This window comes from Bos indicus, chromosome 20 (genome assembly GCF_029378745.1).
Source record: "Bos indicus isolate NIAB-ARS_2022 breed Sahiwal x Tharparkar chromosome 20, NIAB-ARS_B.indTharparkar_mat_pri_1.0, whole genome shotgun sequence".
Classification (NCBI taxonomy): Eukaryota; Metazoa; Chordata; class Mammalia; order Artiodactyla; family Bovidae; genus Bos; species Bos indicus.
In genome coordinates this window covers 67,414,269-67,436,771 of record NC_091779.1, presented here as the reverse complement: position 1 = coordinate 67,436,771, position 22,503 = coordinate 67,414,269, and the positions used below count along the sequence as shown (strand labels likewise).

General features: G+C 46.7%; 1 protein-coding gene across 3 annotated transcripts in view; it reads left to right on the top strand.

Annotated features, from left to right (window-relative positions):
- Positions 1-19,805, top strand: part of ICE1 (interactor of little elongation complex ELL subunit 1) — a 63,186-nt gene extending 43,381 nt beyond the window's left edge. For 2 of the 3 annotated variants that reach the window (XM_070774880.1, XM_070774879.1), the window contains 5 exons: positions 4,370-4,530; positions 7,315-7,505; positions 9,318-9,424; positions 16,152-16,250; positions 18,533-19,452. In XM_070774880.1, coding sequence (XP_070630981.1) covers positions 4,370-4,530; positions 7,315-7,505; positions 9,318-9,424; positions 16,152-16,250; positions 18,533-18,714 — 740 coding nt within the window. In that variant the 3' untranslated portion in view covers positions 18,715-19,452. Of the gene's footprint in view, positions 1-4,369; positions 4,531-7,314; positions 7,506-9,317; positions 9,425-16,151; positions 16,251-18,532; positions 19,453-19,503 lie in introns of those variants that run through there. The other variant, XR_011562465.1, reaches the window with a different exon arrangement.
- The last annotated feature ends 2,698 nt before the right edge of the window (positions 19,806-22,503 follow it).

Here is a 22,503-nt window from a genome sequence, read left to right as displayed (position 1 = left end):
GTTTCTCTCTCTCCACTAGATGCTGGTCAGACTGTTCCTTTCCCCTTGTTGTCTCTTCTCCGCTAGATCCCGTCAGAGTACCGGTTTTGTTTTTCTTGTTCCTGTTACATCCTCTCCCTGGAAAAACGTGTTGTGTGCTCCTACTCAGTGTCTACTGAATGAACGAGAGGTACAGTGGAAGGTGGCTTTGAGCGAGTCTCAGGCCTGGGACGCTTTCTTTGTCAAAGTGACTTGTGAGCTTTGATGTGAAGACAGAAGCGAGGGAGAGAATTCCAGGCGGAGGGAACAACCTGTGATGTCTTGGGACAAGAGGAAGTGTGACCGGATAAGCAGTTTCCCGAATAACACGTCAAAGTAGCCTAGAGAGTGTATGCTTTGGGTTACTCTCCTTCCAAACACGTTGCAGCATTAGATAAAATAGAACAGAGAAAAATGAAAAAGATATGGCTTCATGCCAAACAGGATACAGATATTTGTGTTGACTGGTATAACCACTTGAAAACACTTAGTTTCTTATAAAATTAAACATTAATTTATCATCGTCATTTTTCAGTTGCTAGGTCATGTCCGACACTCTGGGACCCCATGGGCTTCAGCACACCAGGCTTCCCTGTCCTTGACTATTTCCTGGAGTTGGCTCAAATTCATGTTCATTGAGTTGGTGATGCTATCTAATCATCTTGTGCTCTGTCATCCCTTTCTCCTTTTGCCTTCAGTCTTTCCCAGCATCAGGGTCTTTTCCAGTGAGTCACTTTTTCCCATCAGGTGGCCAAAGAATTGGAACTTGAGCTTTAGCATCAGTCCTTGCATTGAATATTCAGGACTGATTTCCTTTAGGATGGACTGGTTGGATCTCCTTGCAGTCCAAAGGACTCTCAAGAGTCTTCTCCAGCACCACGGTTTGAAAGCATCAATTCTTTGGTGCTCAGCCTTCTTTATGGTCCAGCTCTCACATCCATACATGACTATTGGAAAAAATATAGCTTTGACGATACTAACCTTTGTTGTGTCTGAGTGATGTCTCTTGCTTTTTAATACAGTCTAGGTTTGTTAGGAGCAGGTGTCTTTTAATTTCATGGCTACAGTCACCATCTGCACTGATTTTGAAGCCCAAGAAAATAAAGTCTGTCACTGTTTCCACTTTTTCCCCATCTATTTGCCATCAGTGATGGGACCAGATGCCACAATGTTAGTTTTTTGAATGTTGAGTTTTAAGCAAACTTTTTCACTCTCCTCTTTCACCCTCATCAAGAGGCTCTTTAGTTCCTCTTTACTTGCTGCCACTAAAGTGGTATCATATGCATATCTGAGGTTGTTGATATTTCTCCTGGCAGTGTTGACTCCATACTGTGATGAATCCAGATGGGCATTCTGTATGATGTACTCTGCATAGAGTTTAAATAATCATGGTGACACTATACAGATTTCTCCTACCCCTTTCCCAATTGTGAACCAGTCCATTGTTCCATGTAAGGTTCAAATTGGTGCTTCTTCACCCACATAACATATTTCTCAGGAGGCAGATAAGGTGATCTGATATTCCCATCTCTTAAAGAATTTTCCAGTTTGTTGCAATCCCCATAGTCAAAGGCTTTAGTGTAGTAAGTGAAGCAGAAGTAGATGTTTTTCTGGAATTCCATTTCTCTAGAATCCAGTGAATGTAGACAATTGGATTTGTGTTTCCTCTGCCTTTTCTCAACCCAGCTTGCACCTCTGAAAGTTCACCATTCAGTTCACTTCAGTTCAGTCACTCAGTCATGTCTGACTCTCCCACCCCATGGACTGCAGCACACCAGGCCTCCCTGTCCATCAAGAACTCTTGAGCTTGCTCAAACTCATGTCCATGGAGTCCATCCAACCGTCTCATCCTCTGTCGTCCCCTTTTCCTCCTGCCTTCAATCTTTCCCAGCATCAGGATCTTTTCCAGTGAGTCAGTTCTTTGCATCAGGTGGCCAAATTATTGGAGTTTTCAGCTTCAGCATCCAATCCTTCCAATGAATATTCAGGACTGATTTCCTTTTGGATTGACTTGTTTAGACTGGTTGTAAAGCCTAGCTTGAAGGATGTTGAGGGTAATCTTGCTAGCCTGCTAAATGAGCACAGTTGTGTGGTAGTTTGACCGTTGTTTGGCATTGCCCTTCTTTGGGATTGGAATGAAAGCTGATCTTTTCTAGTCCTGTGGCCACTGCTGAGTTTTCCAAATTGGCTGACATATTGAGTACAGCACATCACTTTTTAGGATTTGCAATAGTTCAGCTGGAATTCCATCACCTCCACTAGCTTTGTTAGTAGTAATGCTTCCTAAGGCCCACTTGACTTCACGCTCCAGGATGTCTGGTTCTAGGTCAGTGACCACACCATCGTGGTTATCCAGGTCATTAAGATCTTTTTGTAGAGTTCCTCTGCGTATTCTGTCCACCTTGTCTTAATCTCTTTTGCTTCTGTGAGGTCCTTACCATTTCTGTTCTTTATCGTACCCATCCTTGCATGAAATGTTGGTATCTCTAATATTTTTGAAGAGATCTCTAGTCTTTCCCATTCTGTTGTTTTCCTCTTCTTCTTTGCATTGTTTGTTAAAGATGACCTCTTTATCTCTCCTTGCTATTCTCTGGAAGTCTGTATTCAGTTGAGTATATTTTTCCCTTTTGTCCTCTGCCTTTCTCTTCTCCTCTTTACTTAGCTGTTTGTAAAGCTTCCTCAGGCAACCCCTTTGCCTTCTTTGCATTTCTTTGTTTCCCTTTGGGATGGTTTTGGTCACCGCCTCCTGTACAGTGTTCCAAACCGCCTTCTGTAGTTCTTCAGGCACTCCTGTCTACCAGATCTAATCTCTTGCATCTGTTTGTCACCGCTACTATATAACCATAAGGGATTTGATTTAGATCATACCTGAATGGCCTGCTGGTTTTCCCTGCTGTCTTCAATTTGATCCTGAATTTTGCAATATAAAGCTGATGGTCTGAGCCACAGTCATTTTCAGGTCTTATTTTTGCTGACCGCATAGAGTTTCTCCATCTTTGGCTGCAATATAATCAATCTGATTTAGGTGTCGACCATCTGGTGATGTCCATGTGTAGAGTCACCTCTTATGTTGTTGGAAGAGGGTGTTTGCTCTGACCGGTGCTTTCTCTTGGCAAAACTCTGTTAGCCTTTGTGCTCCTTCATTTTGTACTCCAAGGCCAAACTTTCCTGTTACTCCAGCTATCTCTTGACTTCCTACTTTTTCATTCCAATCCCCTGTGATGGAAAGGACATCTTCTTTGGTGTTAGTTCTAGAAGGTCTTGTAGGTCATCATAGAACCGTTCAACTTCAGTTTCTTTGGCATTAGTGGTTGGGGCATAGACTTGGATTACTACGATGTTGAATGGTTTGCCTTAGAAATGAACTGAGATCGTTCTGTAGTTTTTGAGATTGCACCAAAGTACTGCATTTCGGATTCTTGTTGACTCTGAGAGCTGCTCCATTTCTTCTAAGGGATTCTTGCCCACAGAAGTAGATATAATGGTCATCTGAGTTGAATTTCCCCATTCTGGTACATCTTTGTTCATTGATTTCTAAGATGTCCATGTTCAGTCTTGCCATCTCCTGTTAAACATGTCCAATTTACTTTGATTCATGGACCTAACACTCCAGGTTCCTATGCAATATCGTTCTTTACAGCATCGGACTTTCCTTTCACCACCAGACGCTTCCGCAGCTGAGCGCCATTTCTGCTGGCCCAGCCCCTTCATCCTTTCTGGAACTATCAGTAATTGCCCTTCACTTTTCCCCAGTAGCATATTGGACACCTTCTGACCTGGGGGACTCATCTTCCGGTGTCATATCTTTGTGCTTTTTCATACTGGTTACGGGACTCTCGTGGTAAGAATACTGGAGTGGATTGCCCTTCCTTTGTCCAGTGGACCGTGGTTTGTCCATAGTCTACATTATGACCCATCCATCTTGGTGGCCCTGCACCCTCGCCACAACGAGGCTGTGATCCATCAAGGGGATGGCCTGAAAGAACACTCATCTAGTAGCAGGGTTCTGGGTGCGGACTCTTGAGACAAGGCGTCTGCTTTCTCTGCTTGTTTTAGAGTTTATTGCTCTTCTCTATAGTGGTGTATACTCATGCTGGGTTTCAAATTTGATTAAAGAAACTATGCCGAAGGGTAAAGTTGGCTGGAGGCTGGGGGAGAGGACGGGAGGGGCAGGCGGGAGGGACAGAGTGGATTTGAGGCAGCTGGGGCTGCGGCCTCACGGGGGCCACCTCTTCTTCAGGTGTAGGCGGCCTTGCTGCGCACATGTGGCATTGTTTAAATATGTTCTTGCTTTGTAATTTACTCACTTAATCAGACATGAAGGTTTATTATCTTGTTTTCTTTCTCATAGATTTTCCAGAGTCTGAGAAATTGACTTTGTTCATTGCAAACATGTGGCATGATGTATTTATCTCTCAGTCTGTGATTAATAAGGCGATGCAGTTGGTAGCCAGGCAGCGCGCCAAGGGAGAAGTTCTGAACTGTTTGCGTGCCTTCCTCAATTGGGAGAAGGTGAGGTTTCTTTTTATTTTGTGCAATAATGTACACATAGACCTTATATAAATGTTTTATTTGGTTTTGTGTTCGTGAGCATTTTAGAGCTATTATTCTTCATATTAGATCCTTCAGAATACCATTTTAGTCTTAAGCTTGTGCATTTTGTTCATTAAGTATGTCCACTGAGCAGAGTTTATCTTGGGTACTAATTTGCCGCTGGTGAAATCCATACGCGTGCTTAACATATGTAGGGGCCCCGAGAAGATGCAGACCGCTGCTTCTACACGTGGTACTTAGGTGAGAAAACTGAGATCCCAACTCCTTCCTTTGATGATTTTTCTGAATGTAATCTGTGTTCTTCTTCCCTATTGATGAAATTTGTAGTTTTTGGAGCATTATGTGCTTTCTTTTATTTTCTTTAGTGACTGATGTGCTAATATAATATGTAGATTGGTGTTCTTTTCATAGATTTTCTCTAATGAGAATCCCTGGGTGCTGAATTGATAGTGATACACTATAAGAAGAGGTATTGAAGAGGCACTGAAGTCAGTGACAGGTTGATTTTCACTCTCTTCTGCCTTTTTTAGGACTGTATTACTGTCCTTTTTAGAAGGAGGCTGGCTCACGCCTGTGGACGGTGCTTGTGTGCCATCATGCTTTCCTTTTCAGCGCTTTCTGGTGTTACTGTCAACTAGACTTCAGTTTCCTTAGAAAAGGGAAGGGCTTGGTGGATAAAAAGTTAGGGAAGTCTTAAACAGCGGGTCTGCAGTCAGCCCTCCATCAGCCCACTTCCACAGTCTAGAGTGTGTTGTGTGAGGTCCCATCTGATTGTGCTCCCTTGGCGGCCAGCAGAGCCCTCCGGGTTGCGTCCCGCTCTCTGTGGTTACCTGTGCACCCTCCCCTGCTGAATCCTCCCACTTGTGCCCTGGGGGTCTCCTCCTCCAGCCTTCAGGGTGAAGCTAGATAGGATAGGGTGGTAAAAGCCATGATTAACGAAGAAGGAAGAATTTTAATAAGTGTATTTTATCTGTATCATATCAAATAAAAATATAAACTCAAAGTTATTTAAAAAAGAGAGAGAAATACCTGGGGGGGAAATACCATTATAGTCTAAGACGTCCATATTCTCTTACAGAACTCCACAGGTGTGATACTCAAAAGTAAGTAGAGAGATAGCACAATCAACAACAAAAAAGTAAACTGGATGAAGGCTATTTTTCGTGTCTGTGACATTTGCAAAAGCAGTCATAGATTTGGCCACACAAGAACCTTAATTTTTAAAAAGTAAATATTCTACACTCAAAATTGTCTGGTAATGATTTGGTAAAATTAGACATAAATGATTTAAAAATTGTATAAAAATTTCCCAGAGATTGAGATGCACAGTCTCTGGACGGTCTGTGAACAAACAGAAACTCAAAGTAAAATCGCAGTATCTGGAACCCTGCATTAGCAGAGACCTCTCGTTTTTGGAAGACTCACACTCACTGCGGCAGTTTAAATGTCTTCAGTATTAAACACAGAAACAAAGTTCTTTGATAACCATCTTGAAAATTAAAAATTTGAGAAGGAATCTAGGGAAGAAAGAATGTGATAAAGGAACAGTAATAAAGTTGAGAATGAAAAAAAAACCACTGCCTTTAAAAAAATGCTAATAAAACAGATAACTCAGTTCAGATGACTATAAAAAGAGCAAAGCAAAAAATATTCAAGATTTCAGGATGAGAGGAGTTGTGAGTAGAGACAGAGAGTGAAAAATGAGAAGATTGCTGCCTGCAGCGTCACAGAGGCAGCCCTAGACCCGGGCGGCCGCTTAGCGGTATACACACGTCACAGTTGGCTTCAGGGTCAAACACTGCAGTAAGCCAGTTTTCAGTTACAAAAGGCTGAAAAGATAATTGGAAACTTAGTATACAAGAAGGGTGTATAGATGTCACCCGAACATTAAATCTTATCTTTAAAGAACCAATTAATTCCAGTCTTTTTCAGGCGTCAGAGATTGAAAGCTCCTTGTTCAGTTTAAATCACAAAACCCAATAAAAAAAAAAACTGAAGAAAGAGAAGAACATTATAAATCCACTGCTGGGTGTGAACCCAAGGGAATTCAAGTTTATGTCCACAAAAAGGCTTCTACAGAAATGTCCAAAGCAGCGTTATTAACTGTAGCCTAAAGCTGCAAGTGACCCACACGTCTTCAGTAGGTGAAAGGACAAACCGTGGTGTATCCGTGCTTTGGTGTATCCAGACCGTGGTGTGACCCTGCTCAGCAGCGAGAGGCAAGCTGAAAGTCTCTCTGCACTCAGAACGTGGAAAGACACCCGGACAGCGCACAGCTGTAAAAGGAGGCAGACGAAAGACTCTAGTGCAGCAGTCTTGGTCAGTTTTTTTAATTTCTGGAAAAAGCAGGTTGATACATACGGTCAGAGAGGTGGCCAAATGAGTTTATTAAAGAACTTTTTAAATATTAAAACCTTTTTTTATTTGTGACTTTAATTCTCTGATTGAGTTAATGAAACTGGGCGTTCCTCTGTGGATTGCGGAGTCCTTTCTAGCCCGGCTGGCTTCCGCATTGTGCCCGGAGCTTTCTATCTGGCCTCTCTGCCGCTGTTGCATAATCATTTAGGACAGGTGCTATGCCTAGGTAAGCACAGTTCCCTCTTCAAAATCCAGCTTTCAAAGGGTGTCTTTTAAAGTTACATGAGGATTCATCTGATGCTCGTTACGTGCTTTAAGATCACCCATAGAAGATGCATTGCATTTGAAATTCTAAATTCCCTTTTTTTCCCCTTTATTTGCCAGAATGCACCTGTAGATGTTGGCTTCATGGTTTCTAAGCTGCTTTTGACCATACAGTTATGTCCAAAAACAGAATTTCAGCCCAGTGTGAGGTTTGGGGAAGACCTGAGTGACAGCACTTGGGAGTACGTATGTGCCATCGACCTGCTCTGCTGCCATCAGAAGTGGGTCTGGACGCACGACAACATCATCAGGTACGGCTGCTTTCCTGACTCAGGCTGGGCTATTTGTATTGTCAAGCAGTCCTTTCAGCGATTGCCGAGTTGTGGTTTGAATCATTTTTGCTTTTAAGGCAGCTGAACTGTTTAGAACGCACATTTTGATTTGGATAGGAATTAATAAAACTGCTCGTAAAATGCCAGTGTAGCTGTGACATCCCCTCACTTTATTTTTTTACGGTACCTTTCACTACTTTTCATTGTATTCTCTCATTACTGTCTCTCTCCCAATGGGAAATGAGTCTCATGAGTGGGGGGCCTTTGGTTCCCTGGCCTCCCCAGCACGTGGAGACCTGTGCCTACACAAGCGAGGCGCTCAGCGAGTACGTGTAGGTGGAATCCCGTGATCACTGTCTTAACGTTCAGGTGCTATGGAAGGGCCATAGGAACAAGGCCGTTCAGGATTCTACATTGGCGGCTCTTCTCACTGGGGTTGCAGGAGAGAACAGAGTCTGATACGCTCAGGCATCTGTTTTGCGTAATGAGCTAACTTTTCTCTGTGCATCAACTATGCAGCATATTTGGAGAATGGAAAAATAGTCAAGTATTTATAATTGTTCCATGGTTAAATATAACCTTAATTTTCTTACAACCCTGACTGAGAAAGGCTGGTTTAAAGGGGCTTATGACATTGAAAAGGAGTCCCCAAAGGATTGATAGTATGTATCTTGATATCCTGTGGAAACTTGTTCTTGTTTTCTCCTAATACTGGAAAAAGATGATACATCTAAATGTCAAGCAACAGATCACTAATTCTGGGATGTCTGTATAATGAGGTACAGCCATTGTAGAATTCAGAGCCGTACTACATAGATCTGTATGTGTTGAGATGAAAGTTGTTTTGTAGTCTGTTACTAAGAAAGTGCCAGGGCCATCTGTTCCGTGCTGTGTGATGACAAGCGAGAGGCCACCCCCGGTCCCCTCTTCCTAGGAGCTGGGGGCAGGGCCCTCCTCCCAGGGAAAGGTGAGACCACTGCGGGCGGTGCCAGGGAGACGCGCTTCATCCAGGGTTCCCCACTAGTGGAGTGGACAGAGGGGCGAATAGCAGGATCTCTGCCTAAGCTACTTGTGACCCTGATTCCTGAGCTCTGTGGTCACTCTGTCCGTGTTTTTTATATAAATGTAGGCATAGACGTGTGTGGAAGGCAAAGCCCCAAAATAAAAGAATGATAGTTACCTGACAGTGTGTTTTTTGGGGTGCTTTTAATTTACATTTTCCTTTCATTTGTCTGTATTAAACTTTTCTAATGTTATAAATGCTATGTAAGAAGTTAATACATTTTTGAAACGAGAAAGCAAAGAGAAATTGCCACTGATCAGTAGAAAGTTTCTTTAATCCCTGTTAACTGTGGTTCATTTCCTCTGGTTTAGTTCTTTTTATGAAATACAGCCTGTCCTTGTTCCTAACTGGGAAACAAGGCTTCTAGAACACAGGTCCTCCTGATGTCTAGATGGTCCACATAAAAATCCAGACTCTGCTGCTTCCAGTTCTGCAGCTTGGGGACGATACTGGGTACTTTGCCTTGTGAAAAGGGTTTACACAAGATGCCAGCACGGGTGTTTGCAGCTTTTTTAAAGCGACTTTGCGCACTGAGATCCTGAATAGTTGGAAAGTCTCAGTTTTCAGAGTCTGTTCTATTGTTAGCCAAAAATGCTACATCTTTAGAAGTTCCTCTTCTTCACGGATTGTCACTTATGCACCATTTTTAGATAGGTTCTTAATATTTGAGCCATGGTGGGCATGCATACTTACATACATACATGTCTATATTTGTTTTTATTTTGCAGCAAGGAGCTGTGGCCTGTAATGGATAAGTGGATAAAGTATAGGAAAGGACATGCGAACGTCGCCTACACTCCCGATATCATCGTAGCGTCAGTACTGAGGCTCATCGGTGAGCTGTCTCTTGTACTGAATTTGTTCTTGTTATTGATGCTATCTTGGTGGGAGAGTACGTGTGGAATAATGATAAATGTTGACTGAAACTTCACTATGACTGACCTTATAGCCATTAGAGTAGGTACTTTTGCACTAAATTAATTTTCATTACTCATTCTCTTTATAAGTTAACATTTTATTCAACTTTGTCAGAGAGTCAAGATTTTTCTTGTCAGTACATTTTATTTATAATTGAACTCTTGATTCTCAGATACTAATTTTAATATACAGACAGATATACACATATACATTACAGGATACATAAATTGCTATAAGTTGTAGTCTAATTTGATTTATAAAATAAGTGTATCTTCCCTACTTTCACCCTTTTTTTTGGAACTTGCTCAGTAAGGATGACGATGTGCTTCCATGATTGGAACTAGTTTTATTTTGTTTCTACAATTCTAAGCTGAATATACACAAATTAAATCATTGCTTAAAAATATTTTAAATGAAACATTGTTTTTAATCTCAGGTCTAAAGAGGACCTCAGTGACCCTTTAGTTCTGCTGCTTCCTTTGCACCTTACAAGTCTTTATTTTTCACTTTGACTTATTTTCTTCCTTTTTATGCCACATCTCTGACAAACTGCTCTCCATTCCTTATGTTATTTCATTATCATTGATACGATATATTCATTATTAGAAGGCTGTCTTTACTATGAACTGACTCTCTGCCATGTATTCATCTCCTGGGAGCAAACAAAACTGGGTTCACCCAATTGCTGTGTCAGGGCCCTTCAGGTTGTTGAAGGTAGTTATCATGACTATACAGACATCTTGGAGTGTGAAGTCACGTGGGCCTTACGAAACATCACTGTGAACAAAGCTAGTGGAGGTCATGGAATTCCAGTTGAGCTATTTCAAATCCTAAAAGATGATGCTGTTAAAGTGCTGCACTCAATATGTCAGCAAATTTGGAGAACTCAACAGTGGCTACAGGACTGGAAAAAGTCAGTTTTCATTCCAATCCCAAAGAAAGGCAATGCCAAAGAATGTACAAACTACCACACAATTGCACTCATTTCACACGCTAGCAAAATAATGCTCAAAATTCTCCAAGCTAGACTTCAATAGTACGTGAACCGAGAATTTCCAGATGGTCAGGCTGGACTTAGAAAAGACAGAAGAACCAGGGATCAAATTGCCAATATTTTTGGATCGTAGAAAAAGCAAGAGAAAAAACATCTACTTCTGCTTCATTGACTATACTAAATCCTTTGACTGTGTGGATCACAACAAACTGAAAAATTATTAAAGAGATGGGAATACCAGATCACCTTAACCTGCCTCCTGAGATATCTGTATGCAGGTCAAGAAGCACCAGTTAGAACTGGTCATGGAACAACAGACTGGTTCCAAATAGGAAAAGGAGTAAATCAAGGCTGTATATTGTCACCCTGCTTATTTAACTTATATGCAGAGTACATAATGCAAAATACTGGGCTAGATGAAGCACAAGCTGGAATCAAGATTGCAGGGAGAAATATCAATAAATAACCTCAGATATGCAGCAGAGAAGGCAGTGGCACCCCACGCCAGTGCTCTTGCCTGGAAAATCCCATGGGCGAAGGAGCCTGGTAGGCTGCAGTCGATGGGGTCGCTGAGAGTTGGACACGACTGAGTGACTTCACTTTCACTTTTCACTTTCATGCACTGGAGAAGGAAATGGCAACCCACTCGAGTATTCTTGCCTGGAGAATCCCAGGGACGGAGGAGCCTGGTGGGCTGCCGTCTATGGGGTTGCACAGAGTCGAACACGACTGAAGCAACTTAGCAGCAGCAGCAGATACACAGATGATACCACCCTATGGCAGAAAGTGAAGAGGAACTAAAGAGACTCTTGATGAAGGTGAAAGAGGAGAGTAAAAAAGTTGGCTTAAAACATTCAAAAAACTAAGATCATGGCATCGGGTCTCATCACTTCATGGCAAATAGATGGAGAAACAGTGGAAACAGTGACAGATTTATTTTCCTGGTCTCCAAAGTCCCTGCAGATGGTGACTACAGCCATGAAATTAAAAGACTCTTGCTCCTTGGAAGAAAAGCTATAACCAACCTAGACAGCATATTAAAAAGCAGAGACATTACATTGCCGACAAAGGTCCGTTCTAGTCAAGGATATGGTTTTTCCAGTGGTCATGTATGGATGTGAGAGTCGGTCTGTGAAGAAAGCTGAGCACTGAAGAATTGATGCTTTTGAACTGTGGTGTTGGAGACGACTCTTGAGAGTTCCTTGGACTGCACTGAGATCCAACCAGTAAATCCTAAAGGGAGTCAGTCCTGAATATTCTTTGGAAGGATTGATGCTGAAGCTGAAGCTCCAATACTTTGGCCACCTGATGTGAAGAACTGACTGATTGGAAAAGACCCTGATGCTGGAAAAGATTGAAGGCAGGGGGAGAAGGGGACGACAGAGGAGGAAACGGCTGGATGGCATTACTGGTTCAATGGACATGAGTTTGGACAAGCTCAGTTAGATGGTGAAGGACAGGGAGGCCTGGCATGCTACAGTCCATGGGGTCACAAAGAGTTGAAGAAGTCTCATTCTCTGTATCTTTGGCATTTAATTAAAACTCAAAGATAATACCATTTGAAATGAGGTTTAAGAATTTTTAAGTCATGTAAATCAGTCTTGTAAGTGGATCACAGTAAGAAATATAATAGCTCCGACTGATTTTGTTGCTGTGTCTGCTAACATGCACTGTGCATATTCACCTGCAAACATAGGAACATTGTAAATGAATATATAAGCTGAGTCCTGACAACAGCCTGGTTTCAACATGGACATCTACTAATTTTCACTGGAGATAACCCAACATATACTTGGAGTTAAGATTCCGAATAGGAAAGCATGGAGGTGTGGGAGTGGAGATGGCTTCTTAGGGCACGGCTCTCCTGAGCTTGTGAGATCAGTGTCCCAGGCGGGGCCACCAGAACACGGACAGGCCAGTAGCTGCGTTTCTAGCCGTCACATGACGGCATCAGTGTGTCTGGAAACCCTGGTTGCAGTAGCAGCTTCTCTTACGGATTCAAGAAGAATTGTTCATACATCTTGAGAATTCTCCTCCGTGCCTAGAGAATCCCATGCACAGAGGAGGCTGGCGGACTATAGTCCTTGGGGTTAAAGAGTTGGACATGACTGAGCAACTAACACTTGAGAAGATAGTTCATAAGATTTGATGATATATTAGAGTAATATATGTACATTTATATAATTAAAAGTGACGTATAATGCAATTGTGTATCTTATAGGAATAATTCATGTCCGTCTCTTTGTGACCCCATGGACTGTAGCCAACCTGGCTCCTCTGTCCATGCAAGAATACTCTCTCCAGGCAAGAAGACTGGGGTGGGTTGACATGCCCTGCTCCAGGGGATCTTCCAAACCCAGGGATTGAACCCCGGTCTCCCACACTGCAGGTAGATTCTTTACTGTCTGAGCACAGGGAAGCCCAGAGGAGTAATTAATAATGTGTAATTAATATGTAGTTAACAGTACTGTATAATAAAACGATAACGTAGAAGTAAGTGTAGTTCAAAGGGAGGGTAATGAGGAAGCAAGTGTCATGTGGAAAATAAGAGAGTCCAGCCTACCTGCGAACACTGTGAACGCTGCGTGTCTCAGGAGGACCAGCGCAGGTAGAGCTCACGTGCCTGAAAGGCTGGTGTGCAGAGGGCAGGGGGCCGCCGGGCCGTTCCAGGAGGACCTCAGTGAGCTTCGCTCGGTGTCTGTTGGCACTGAAGGCTCTCCTGACCCCCGTGCACAGCGGGTGCTGGGGGCTTCCTTAGCTTGGGGGCTGGGGCTGGGCACCGGTGAGGCCCAGTCTGGGGACGGGGCGGAATCCTGCGAGAGCTTGAGGGCGGGACAGGTGCTGTCCTTCCCGTGCACTCATCTCAGGTGGAGTTTGAGCCGTTTCTTGAGAAGAAAGCATTGGAGAAGCATCTTAACAGTTTCTGAAGCTGACATTTACTAAAGAATTTACCGAATAATTAAGTTGGTTAGTATGACTTCATAATAATAAATGAAGTCGCACAGCAGGCGTTCATGAAACAGGAATCGTCTGTATTCTTAACTCTAAATGTGTAAATCCCAGTGGGTTTTCTGCTCCTTGGGAAATAAAGCAGGACGATCCAGAGCCATCGGTGCAGGGTTGGGGTGTAAACACCACCGTGAGCACACGCCGTGGGCATGCCTGGTTATTAACCTGCCTGAATGCCAGTGGAGCCCAGGGCTCTGGAGGACCAGAGAGCCTGGCAGAGCTGGGGTGTGGGGAGAGGTGAGCGCGTCTGAGGTCCTGAGTCGAAAGGGAGTGGAGCGAGGCCGGAAGTCGGCCTCCGCTGGACACAGGGGCGTATAGAGCCAAGTGATACCACTTGCTTCCCCCAGAGTGTTCTGACTCTTAAACGGCCTGGCTGGGGTCAGCGGAGCCCCGAGCTCAGACGGCCCTGTTCCTCCTGCCAGGGTTGCACGTTTCCTGCAGTAGGCAGTCCCGCTTGATTTCTGTCCAGGGTCTCGCCACGTCGTTCAGCTTTTCTGTGGAACTGTCTTAACGAATGCATTCCTTCCTTACCATACCTGCGTATAAAACCGTGACAGAGAGCCCTGGGTGACTCTCCAGCTCTGAGCCCTGCCCTTTAGACTAGGCCACATTCCCTGTGACCGTCAGCTCTCCTCAGGCCTCCCTGAGTGTGGAAAATGTTGTCTTTGATCTGAGATCACCTCCATGTTTCTTACTTGAATTTCATTGTGGCCCAGTTGCCTTGGACTCACCCACATTCCTTCCGTGGGGGTACTTTTCTTCCTATCTCTTAGTAGATTTGTCCATCGTCTTTGTCAGGTCATCATATGTGCAAGTGTTAAGTCCTAAGCCATATACCTCAGACTCATGAGTTCCTCTTACTGTATCTCTGATTTACTCTGATAGATAGCTTCTAAAACCCAATTCATTAAGCATCTTTAATTAAAAGAAAAGGATCCAATATAATGCAGTCAGGTGTTATCTGGTGGTGATGGTGTAGTTGCTCAGTCGTGGTCAACTCTTTGCGACCCCATAGACGGTAGCCCACAAGGCTCCTCTGTCCATGGGATTCTCCAGGCAAGAACACTGGAGCGGGTTGCCATTCTTTTCTTCAGGGAGTTTTCCCAACCCAGGGATTGAACCCACATTTCCTGCATTGGCAGGCGGATTCTTTACCACTGAGCCACCAGGGAAGCCAGTGTGTTTCCTGGGGACACAGCCACATGGTCCCACAGCTGTGGAGGCATGCACCCTACCCCTTTCTCTGCTGTGAGTCTTGCACCGAACACTCCTCATAGATGGCCTCAGAGGACAGGGCTGGGGACGGGCGCTTAGCACTTTGACCTCATGCAAGGAGGTATTTAAGAGTGACGGTGCCTTGACCTTTCTCATCTCTGAAGTCCGTTACTTTTCAGCCTCAGTGAAAGACTGCCTGAGACATGATCCAGATGTTTACAGTTTCACCCCGGGTTAGGCCTTATCCGGGGAGTCCCTGGTAGAAGGAATTTCCTGGAGGGCTGTGTCTGTCGCAGTGCTCAGGGTGCATGTGACCAGCACTGAGAGCCCCTACAGGGGATACAGAGTGACAGAGCTCCTGTGGTGCCCCGTGCCTCAGTTTCTCCGTGTCTAACATAGAGGGGCAGGTAGACTGGTTCACGTACAAGCCTGCGGGCTGTCTGTAGTACTGAGAAAGCAGGTGGGCACAGCGGTGCCCGCGCAGGGTAACATAGCCACAAGAGCGCAGGAAGGGGCCCTGGGCCCAGCGACATCCAGGGCTTGCCCCAGAACCCCCTCCCGTGCCCCAGAACCCCCTCCCGTGCACCAGAACCCCCTCCCGTGCAAGGGGTCAGGCCATGCAGCCTGGCCCTGGGTGAGGGAGGTGTCCCGCTCTGGAGCAGGCTGGTGCCCCCAGTTGAGTCGCGGCCCAGCGAGGAGCATTGTCCTGGTGAGACCCCCAAAGAGCTGTTGTCAGCCCAGGTTTTGTGTGTCAGTGACTGTAGTTGAAATTAGAACTCATGCTCAGACTTTAAAAAAATTCTGGCTATTCATTGGAAATTAATAAAAAGATACTAGTAGTTGTAAATGGCATTTTTAATGAAAAACAGCTGTTTCCAAACAAAAATAGAATGGAACCTTATCTTGTCGAGAGCCTCTTCACTGTCTGGTTTCCCATAGCTGCTTTGCGTTCTCTTGTGGCTGTACGTTATTTTGGTTGAGGTATTTGGAAAAAATCCGGTCTCGTACAGATCTGTAGTTGATGAGAGGAGTACTTTAATAGCCTGTTGGAGTAATTGTGGGTGTACTTCTTTGACACTGGGCTTTCTGGTGGCTCGGCGGTAAAGACCCCACCTGCAATGCAGGAGACCCGGGTTCCATCCCTGGGTTAGGAAGACCCCCTGGAGAAGGGAATGGCAGCCCACTCCAGTGTTCTTGCCTCAAGAAGCCCATGGACAGAGGAATCTGGCGGGCTACAGTCCATGGGGTCTCAAAAGAGTCAGACACGACTAAGCGACTAAACCAACAACAGCAGCAACCACCCGGTTTCAGATCCTGAAGCTCAGTGCACATAATGTTGAACAAAAGAAAACATAAGTTTTAAGTTCTTATGAAAAGTTAGCATTTAACCGAAGGTTGTTTACCGTTTTTTTTTTTTCCCCTCTAGGTCGTTTAGGTCAGTTGGGTTTGAAGGAAGGGTTCCCGTCTGCGGTGAAGAACATTAGTACGGTGATTGGTATGTTTATCCAGCATGCCCAGGATGAAGGTACAGCTTCTGTCTATCACGCTTACTTTCAGATCATTTGCATTCCTCTCATCCAGTCTCTCTCGTGTTCTTAACCATGTGCCGTGCTCTGCGCGTCTCCCACTGCTCGGGCATGAGTTTGACGGAGCCAGACTCTGCCCGTGCTCCCAGCACCGGGATGAGAGCCTGTGTGGGTCTCCTGCAGTCTGCGTGTTCGCCGCTCATGCCCTTGAGCAGTGAACCCCTAGGGAGGAAGGGACTCTTCCTGACCTGGTGCTGGCATTCTGTCTCGGCAGCCGTCGGCTCTGGCTTCATGCCGCCCCGTGACCCCCGCTGCCCCCACGTGCCCGGCTGAAGGTGTGTCCTGATGATAAGTGGGGTCACCCGTGTGAAGCAGCAGCTCCACTGTGGCCTGGGTGTCCGTCCAGAGCACCCGGGATAGCTCGGAGACTGGAAACCGCTGAGCCAGTCTTCACGCTCCCTAATTCCCTTAATGTGCATGCCGCAGAGCATGTAATTTTATAGTCTTATTTGGGAAGAGCTTAAAACTCAAAAAGTGACCCTTTGAAGCAGTGAGTCCCTCTCGTTTTTATTTGAATGCTGTGCCATCAAGGGGTGATGCCACTTCCATCAGGATTCCATCAGGAGCGCACAGTGACATCTGAAATCTGTGTCCCAGATGAGCTTAACCTCTAGATTGTCCTCTTTCAGGGTGAGGCTCGGCAGGTTGAGCTGCTGAGAACTTCTCTTTGATCTGCTGAGATAATGCCCATGAGAGTGTTCCCTTTGCGCTAGATGGTGCTCCCCTCCCATCTGGACCATGTTCCCCTCCCGTCTGGACCGTGTTCCCTTCCCATCTAGACGGGGTGTTGTCATCTTAGAGTTGCTGGAGAGTGGCTGAGGGACTGTCCCCAGAGCCGCCAGCTCAGACATTTCCTAGCAGAAGGAGGCTCGAGGGGACTCACTCGGGCCTGCTGCCAGTGCAGCACGGGGTCCCTGGACGGCCCTCCCAGGCGGCGCTGACTGCATTATGCTCAGGAAGCTGACGCCCCAGGAGAAACCTCGAGCTGGATAGTGCTGCCAGCTCACAGCCAGGCCTGAGGCCAGAGCCACAGCCGTGCACGCACTCCTGCTCATCACAGTGGCTTTCACACCCTGTGTGACTCCTCTGTTAGGCCTTTTGTTTTAGTCTTGTGTCCCCTTCTCAACGGGAAAGTGACTCTTAAGCTGGTGCAGCGCTACCTGCATCCGCAGCATCACCATCTGAACCTGTGGGTTTTGTGATGTTTATTTGTAAACACTTGTTGTTTGCCTTGTTGAACACACTGCATCACTAACAGTGTATAGTTAATAAGTTTAAAGAAATGACTCCTAAATTTCTTAAACTAAATAATTTAAGTGAATTTAACTAAAATTGGAAAAGGAAATGGCAACCCACTCCAGTATCCTTGCCTGGAGAATTGCATGGACAGAGGAGGCCGGTAGACTACCGTCCATGGGGTCGCAGGAGTCGGGAACAACTTAGCGACTAAAATTAAACTAAATTAAACTTTAATTAAATAACTACTAAATAAACGCAGGCTAAATGAGAACTCTTACATACCATAATCTAAGCTAGCTCTAGCCTACAGTTAAATGCCGTGTCTGTGATCGTGCACTGTGCTCTAGTGTGTAAGAGTGTTTGCTGTACTATATTGGGCTTTGGCTGGTGGCTCAGACAGTAAAGAGCATGCAGACAAAGCAGGAGATCCAGGTTTGATCCCTGGGTCGGGAAGATCCCCTGAAGATCATACTAAAGAAGATCAAACTAAAAACTAAAACTACGACCTAAAAAGAAGGTCATACTAAAAACCAGTTTCTCATTTGCTCTCATTTCATTATGTTTTTCCTCTCCAAAGTCCATGTGTCAGTACTCACAGTGGGTATAATGGAGTCGTTTATTTGACGGATGCTTTGGGATCCACATTCTATCGAACCTTAAGTGCCAGTGTGGTCCTTCCGGAGCTGCCACTGGAGAGCTCGCTGCGGTCCGGAGGAGGGGCACTCCTTGTGTGCCCTCTGCTCCGCACACCCTCCTGGGGTGCCAGCATCACCAGGGGCCTGTCGAGACTGGGCTCCGTTTTGCTTCTTCCATTCCTAGGAGGACTTAAATGAGCTTTTTTTTCATTGTCGGTTTTGTTTTTGTTATTAGTTTTCATTGCTGGCAGAAAGTAAATGAATAGTGATTCACTAGATTAACAACATTAAGATTGTGAATAGCAGAGCTTTTCTCATGTGATGACTGATGTGGAAATGCTTTTCAGATATCCCGTGGGGGGTCCAGCTGGCCGCCGTGTATGCCTTGTGCGACCTGAGCCCCAGCAACCCAGCGGAGATCTCCAAGATCCTGGAGGCCTGGCGCAGGGAAACGGCGCGCAGCGTCCCCGCTGCGGTACTTGGCGCCCTGGACGAGGTGGGCGCGCTGTGCGCGGAGGGGCGAGGCTGAACACCAACGCCGCGCCCAAGTGCCTTCACGTGTTTCGGGGCCGCGGGGCAGCTGGCCTCCAGGATGCACGCCGGGCCCCGGGGAGAGGCCGGGCTGCGCCCCCTGGGCCGAGGCCGAGACACCGGGGCTGGCCCCGAGCTGCGCACGTCTCCCTTCCAGCTGTGGTGAGCACGGACGTTTGGACTGGAGTTTGTGTGTCTTGGTCAAACAACAGAAACTTGAACTTAGCCCTTTTTTGCTGCAGAAAGTGTCGTGGTTTTTTTGTTTTTTTTTGGTCGCTTTTTGAAACTGAGTGGCTTTTTGTAATGAGTTTAATATAAAAACATTAATTTGGTTCCTGAGCCAGTTTTGGACCTTGTGCCCAAACGACTGACTGGGAGGAAGCACGGCTGAGGCGGAGGCTGAAGACGCTGCCAGCGTCCTCGCCGGTAGGGGCCGCCGCTGCTCAGGGTGGAGACCCGGGGCGCCTCTCCCGCTGCTCAGCCCCGGGAGGAGAGAGAGTCCAGGCTCCCAGGGTCCGCACCCAGCCCAGCGCAGGCAGGCCCCCGCGTGTGCCCTGTATATACGGACAGCCGACAGTGTGTCTCACATTTGATGATATTCCACTTTTCGGAATTTTAGTATTTGTACAGAGAAAAATGGGTTTAATAATTCACCCTGGTCCTGATTTGTCCGCTAGTCATCATTTCTTAAAATTCTTGTATGTGTTTTTATAATAAAAAGTGAAAGTAAGCCATGCACATGAGTCCTGGTGAGTACAGAGTGACCCTTGCCCACCTTCTACTCCAGCCAAAGATGAAGTGAGCGCCCAGTGCTGACCAAAGACGGGAGCCGCCGCCTGGGAGCCTCCTCTGCAGACATGGGCAGGGACGCCGGGGGGTGCTCGCTGCCTCATCCTCCAAGGCTTTCGGGGATGGCAGACCCCATGCCAGCGCTACCTGGCCCTCAGTGTTGGATGTCTTCGTTTAGCTAGAGATGCTCCCCTTAAGAAATTACCTCTGACAACTATTTTGTTATTCCTTCCCCCTGTTTTTAAAGGAATTATAACAGACGGAGATTTATAAAAAGAAACCTCTGCCTTGCCCTTTGGATGCTTTTTGTCTGTGTGTTCCTTCTTTCTCCCTCTGTCTCCGGAGCGCGTGGTCCGGGCCAGAGCCTGGCTGGGAGGAGCTGGTAAAGAAAGTGGCCAGGTTTTCAAAGACTTCTGTGATCTGTCACCCCAGACTTTGGTTGCATACAGTGAGGGGGACACGGGGACTTGGAGCAGGGTAGCAGGCCCAGGAGGGTCCCCCCGAGGAGGTCACTCGTGAGTTAAGCCCTGAGAGGAGGGACCTTGGAATGGTCCTGGTGGACAGGTGTGCTGGCTCTGAGAGCGGAAGGGCCTGCCCTGTGTCAGCAGGATGCCCCGCCCCTCCCTGGGACCTGGGCAGCCCTGGGCTCAGTCACACTCCGAGGGACGTTTGAGCAGGTGTGACGGGGCAGGGGGCTGACGCTGGTGGGCACAGACCATCAGCAGGGGCAGGGGGCGGATGTCACACGGATCTTGCGGCTGAAAACAGTGCTGAGTTGGATAAAGGACAGAAAGGAGTCGGGGGTCCCACAGTTTTGAGTTGGGGACGGGGGTTCCGAGTTGGTGATAGGAGCCACAAACCCTGGGCGCGTGCTGGGATGCAGACATCCACGTGGAGGCAGCCGGGAGCCTGTAGCAGCAGGAGTCGAGCTGGGACGAGCTGGGTCGGAGGTCAGAAAGGTGACAGAGCTCAGAGGGTGTTTAAAGCGAGCGGTCACCTAGGACAAGTCACTTCCCTCTCTCAGCGTTTCCTGTGATTTGAAGATGCCTGGGAGGGGGCGGAGGAGGAAGCACCAGGTGGGACAGGAGGGGCTGGCTGAGAATCGCGTTGGTGCATGCGCCCTGGCCCAAGTTGGGAGCAGGAGGGCAGGCAGCAGCCTCTGAGCTGCTGGATGCCATGAGGTCCGTGGTCCCGGAGAAGCAGCCAGGGTGGGTGGATTCTGCTGCTTGTAGGGGCGTGCTGAGCCTGGAGGGTTGCAGAGTAAAAGGGGGTAAGGAGGAGAGGGCAGATCTGGGGACACAGTGGGGGTTGAACTTGTCTGGCGTCACATGGTTTGTCATATGGCTCACAGCAAAGAGGGCTTCCCTGGTAGTTCAGCTGGTAAAGAATCCGCCTGCAATGCAGGAGACCCAGGTTCTATCCCTGGGTTGGGAAGATCCCCTGGAGAAGGGAACTGCTACCCACTCCAGTATACTTGGGCTTCCCTGGTGGCTTAGCTGGTAAAGAATCTGCCTGCAATGCAGGAAACCTGGGTTCAATTCCTGTGTTGGGAAGATCCCCTGGAGGAGGGCATGGCAATCCACCTCAGTATTCTGAAGAATTCCATAGACTGTACAGTCTATGGGGTCTCAAAGAGTCAGACAGGACTGAGCGACTTTTACTTTCACAGTAAAGAACCTTCCCACCAATGCAGGAGACGCAGGTTCCATGCCTGGGTTGAGAAGATCCCCTGGAGAAGGCAATGGCAACCTGCTCCAGTATCCTTGCCTGGAGAGTCCCATGGATGGAGGACCCTGGTGGGCTGTAGTCCATGGGGTGCAAAGAGTCGGACATGGCTGAGTGACTGGACTACCACGGTTCAGGTCGTGTTCTGAGCTCCGCAGTCCCATGTGCGCTCAGCTGGTGGGGAGCAGATGGTGCTGACGGGGCTGCCCATCTGCCCACAGGAGGCTGGCATCATTCCTGAGAACATACATGCCTGAGCAGGCCCATCCTACTGTGACCCCCTCAGAGTGGGAAGCAGTTTTAAACTGTTGGTAAACTGATCGTTTCTGGTTCCCGGGCAGAACACAGTTGTAGAGTTTCATCACTAAAAAAAAAGGATGCAGGCAAAAATGCAGGTAAACATTTGAACCTGGAGTGGGATGGGGCTCTGGGCCGGACTAGATCAGGGCATCCGGGAGGCACAGGGGTGCTGGGCGCCCCCTTGGAAGCAGGCACCCAGCCCTCTGCCTGCAGCCACACACTTGACTCCGGAGCCCGAGGGGCAGGCGGTGGGGCAAGGAGGATGTGCAGCAGTGTGGCCAGTGGTCTTGTTTTTTACTTTTTTTTTTTTTTTAATTTTATTTTATTTTTAAACTTTACATAATTGTATTAGTTTTGCAAATATCAAAATGAATCCATCACAGGTATACATGTGCTCCCCATCCTGAACCCTCCTCCCTCCTCCTTCCCCATACCATCCCTCTGGGTCATCCCAGTGCACTAGCCCCAAGCATCCAGTATCGTGCATTGAACCTGGACTGGCATCTCGTTTCATACATGATATTTTACATGTTTCAATGCCATTCTCCCAAATCTTCCCACCCTCTCCCTCTCCCACAGAGTCCATAAGACTGTTTCATACATCAGCGTCACTTTTGCTGTCTCGTACACAGGGTTATTGTTATCATCTTTCTAAATTCCATATATATGCGTTAGTATACTGTATTGGTGTTTTTCCTTCTGGCTTACTTCACTCTGTATAATAGGCTCCAGTTTCATCCACCTCATTAGAACCGATTCAAATGTATTCTTTTTAATGGCTGAGTAATACTCCATTGTGTATATGTACCACAGCTTTCTTATCCATTCATCTGCTGATGGACATCTAAGTTGCTTCCATGTCCTGGCTATTATAAACAGTGCTGCAATGAACACTGGGGTACACGTGTCTCTTTCCCTTCTGGTTTCCTCAGTGTGTATGCCCAGCAGTGGGATTGCTGGATCATAAGGCAGT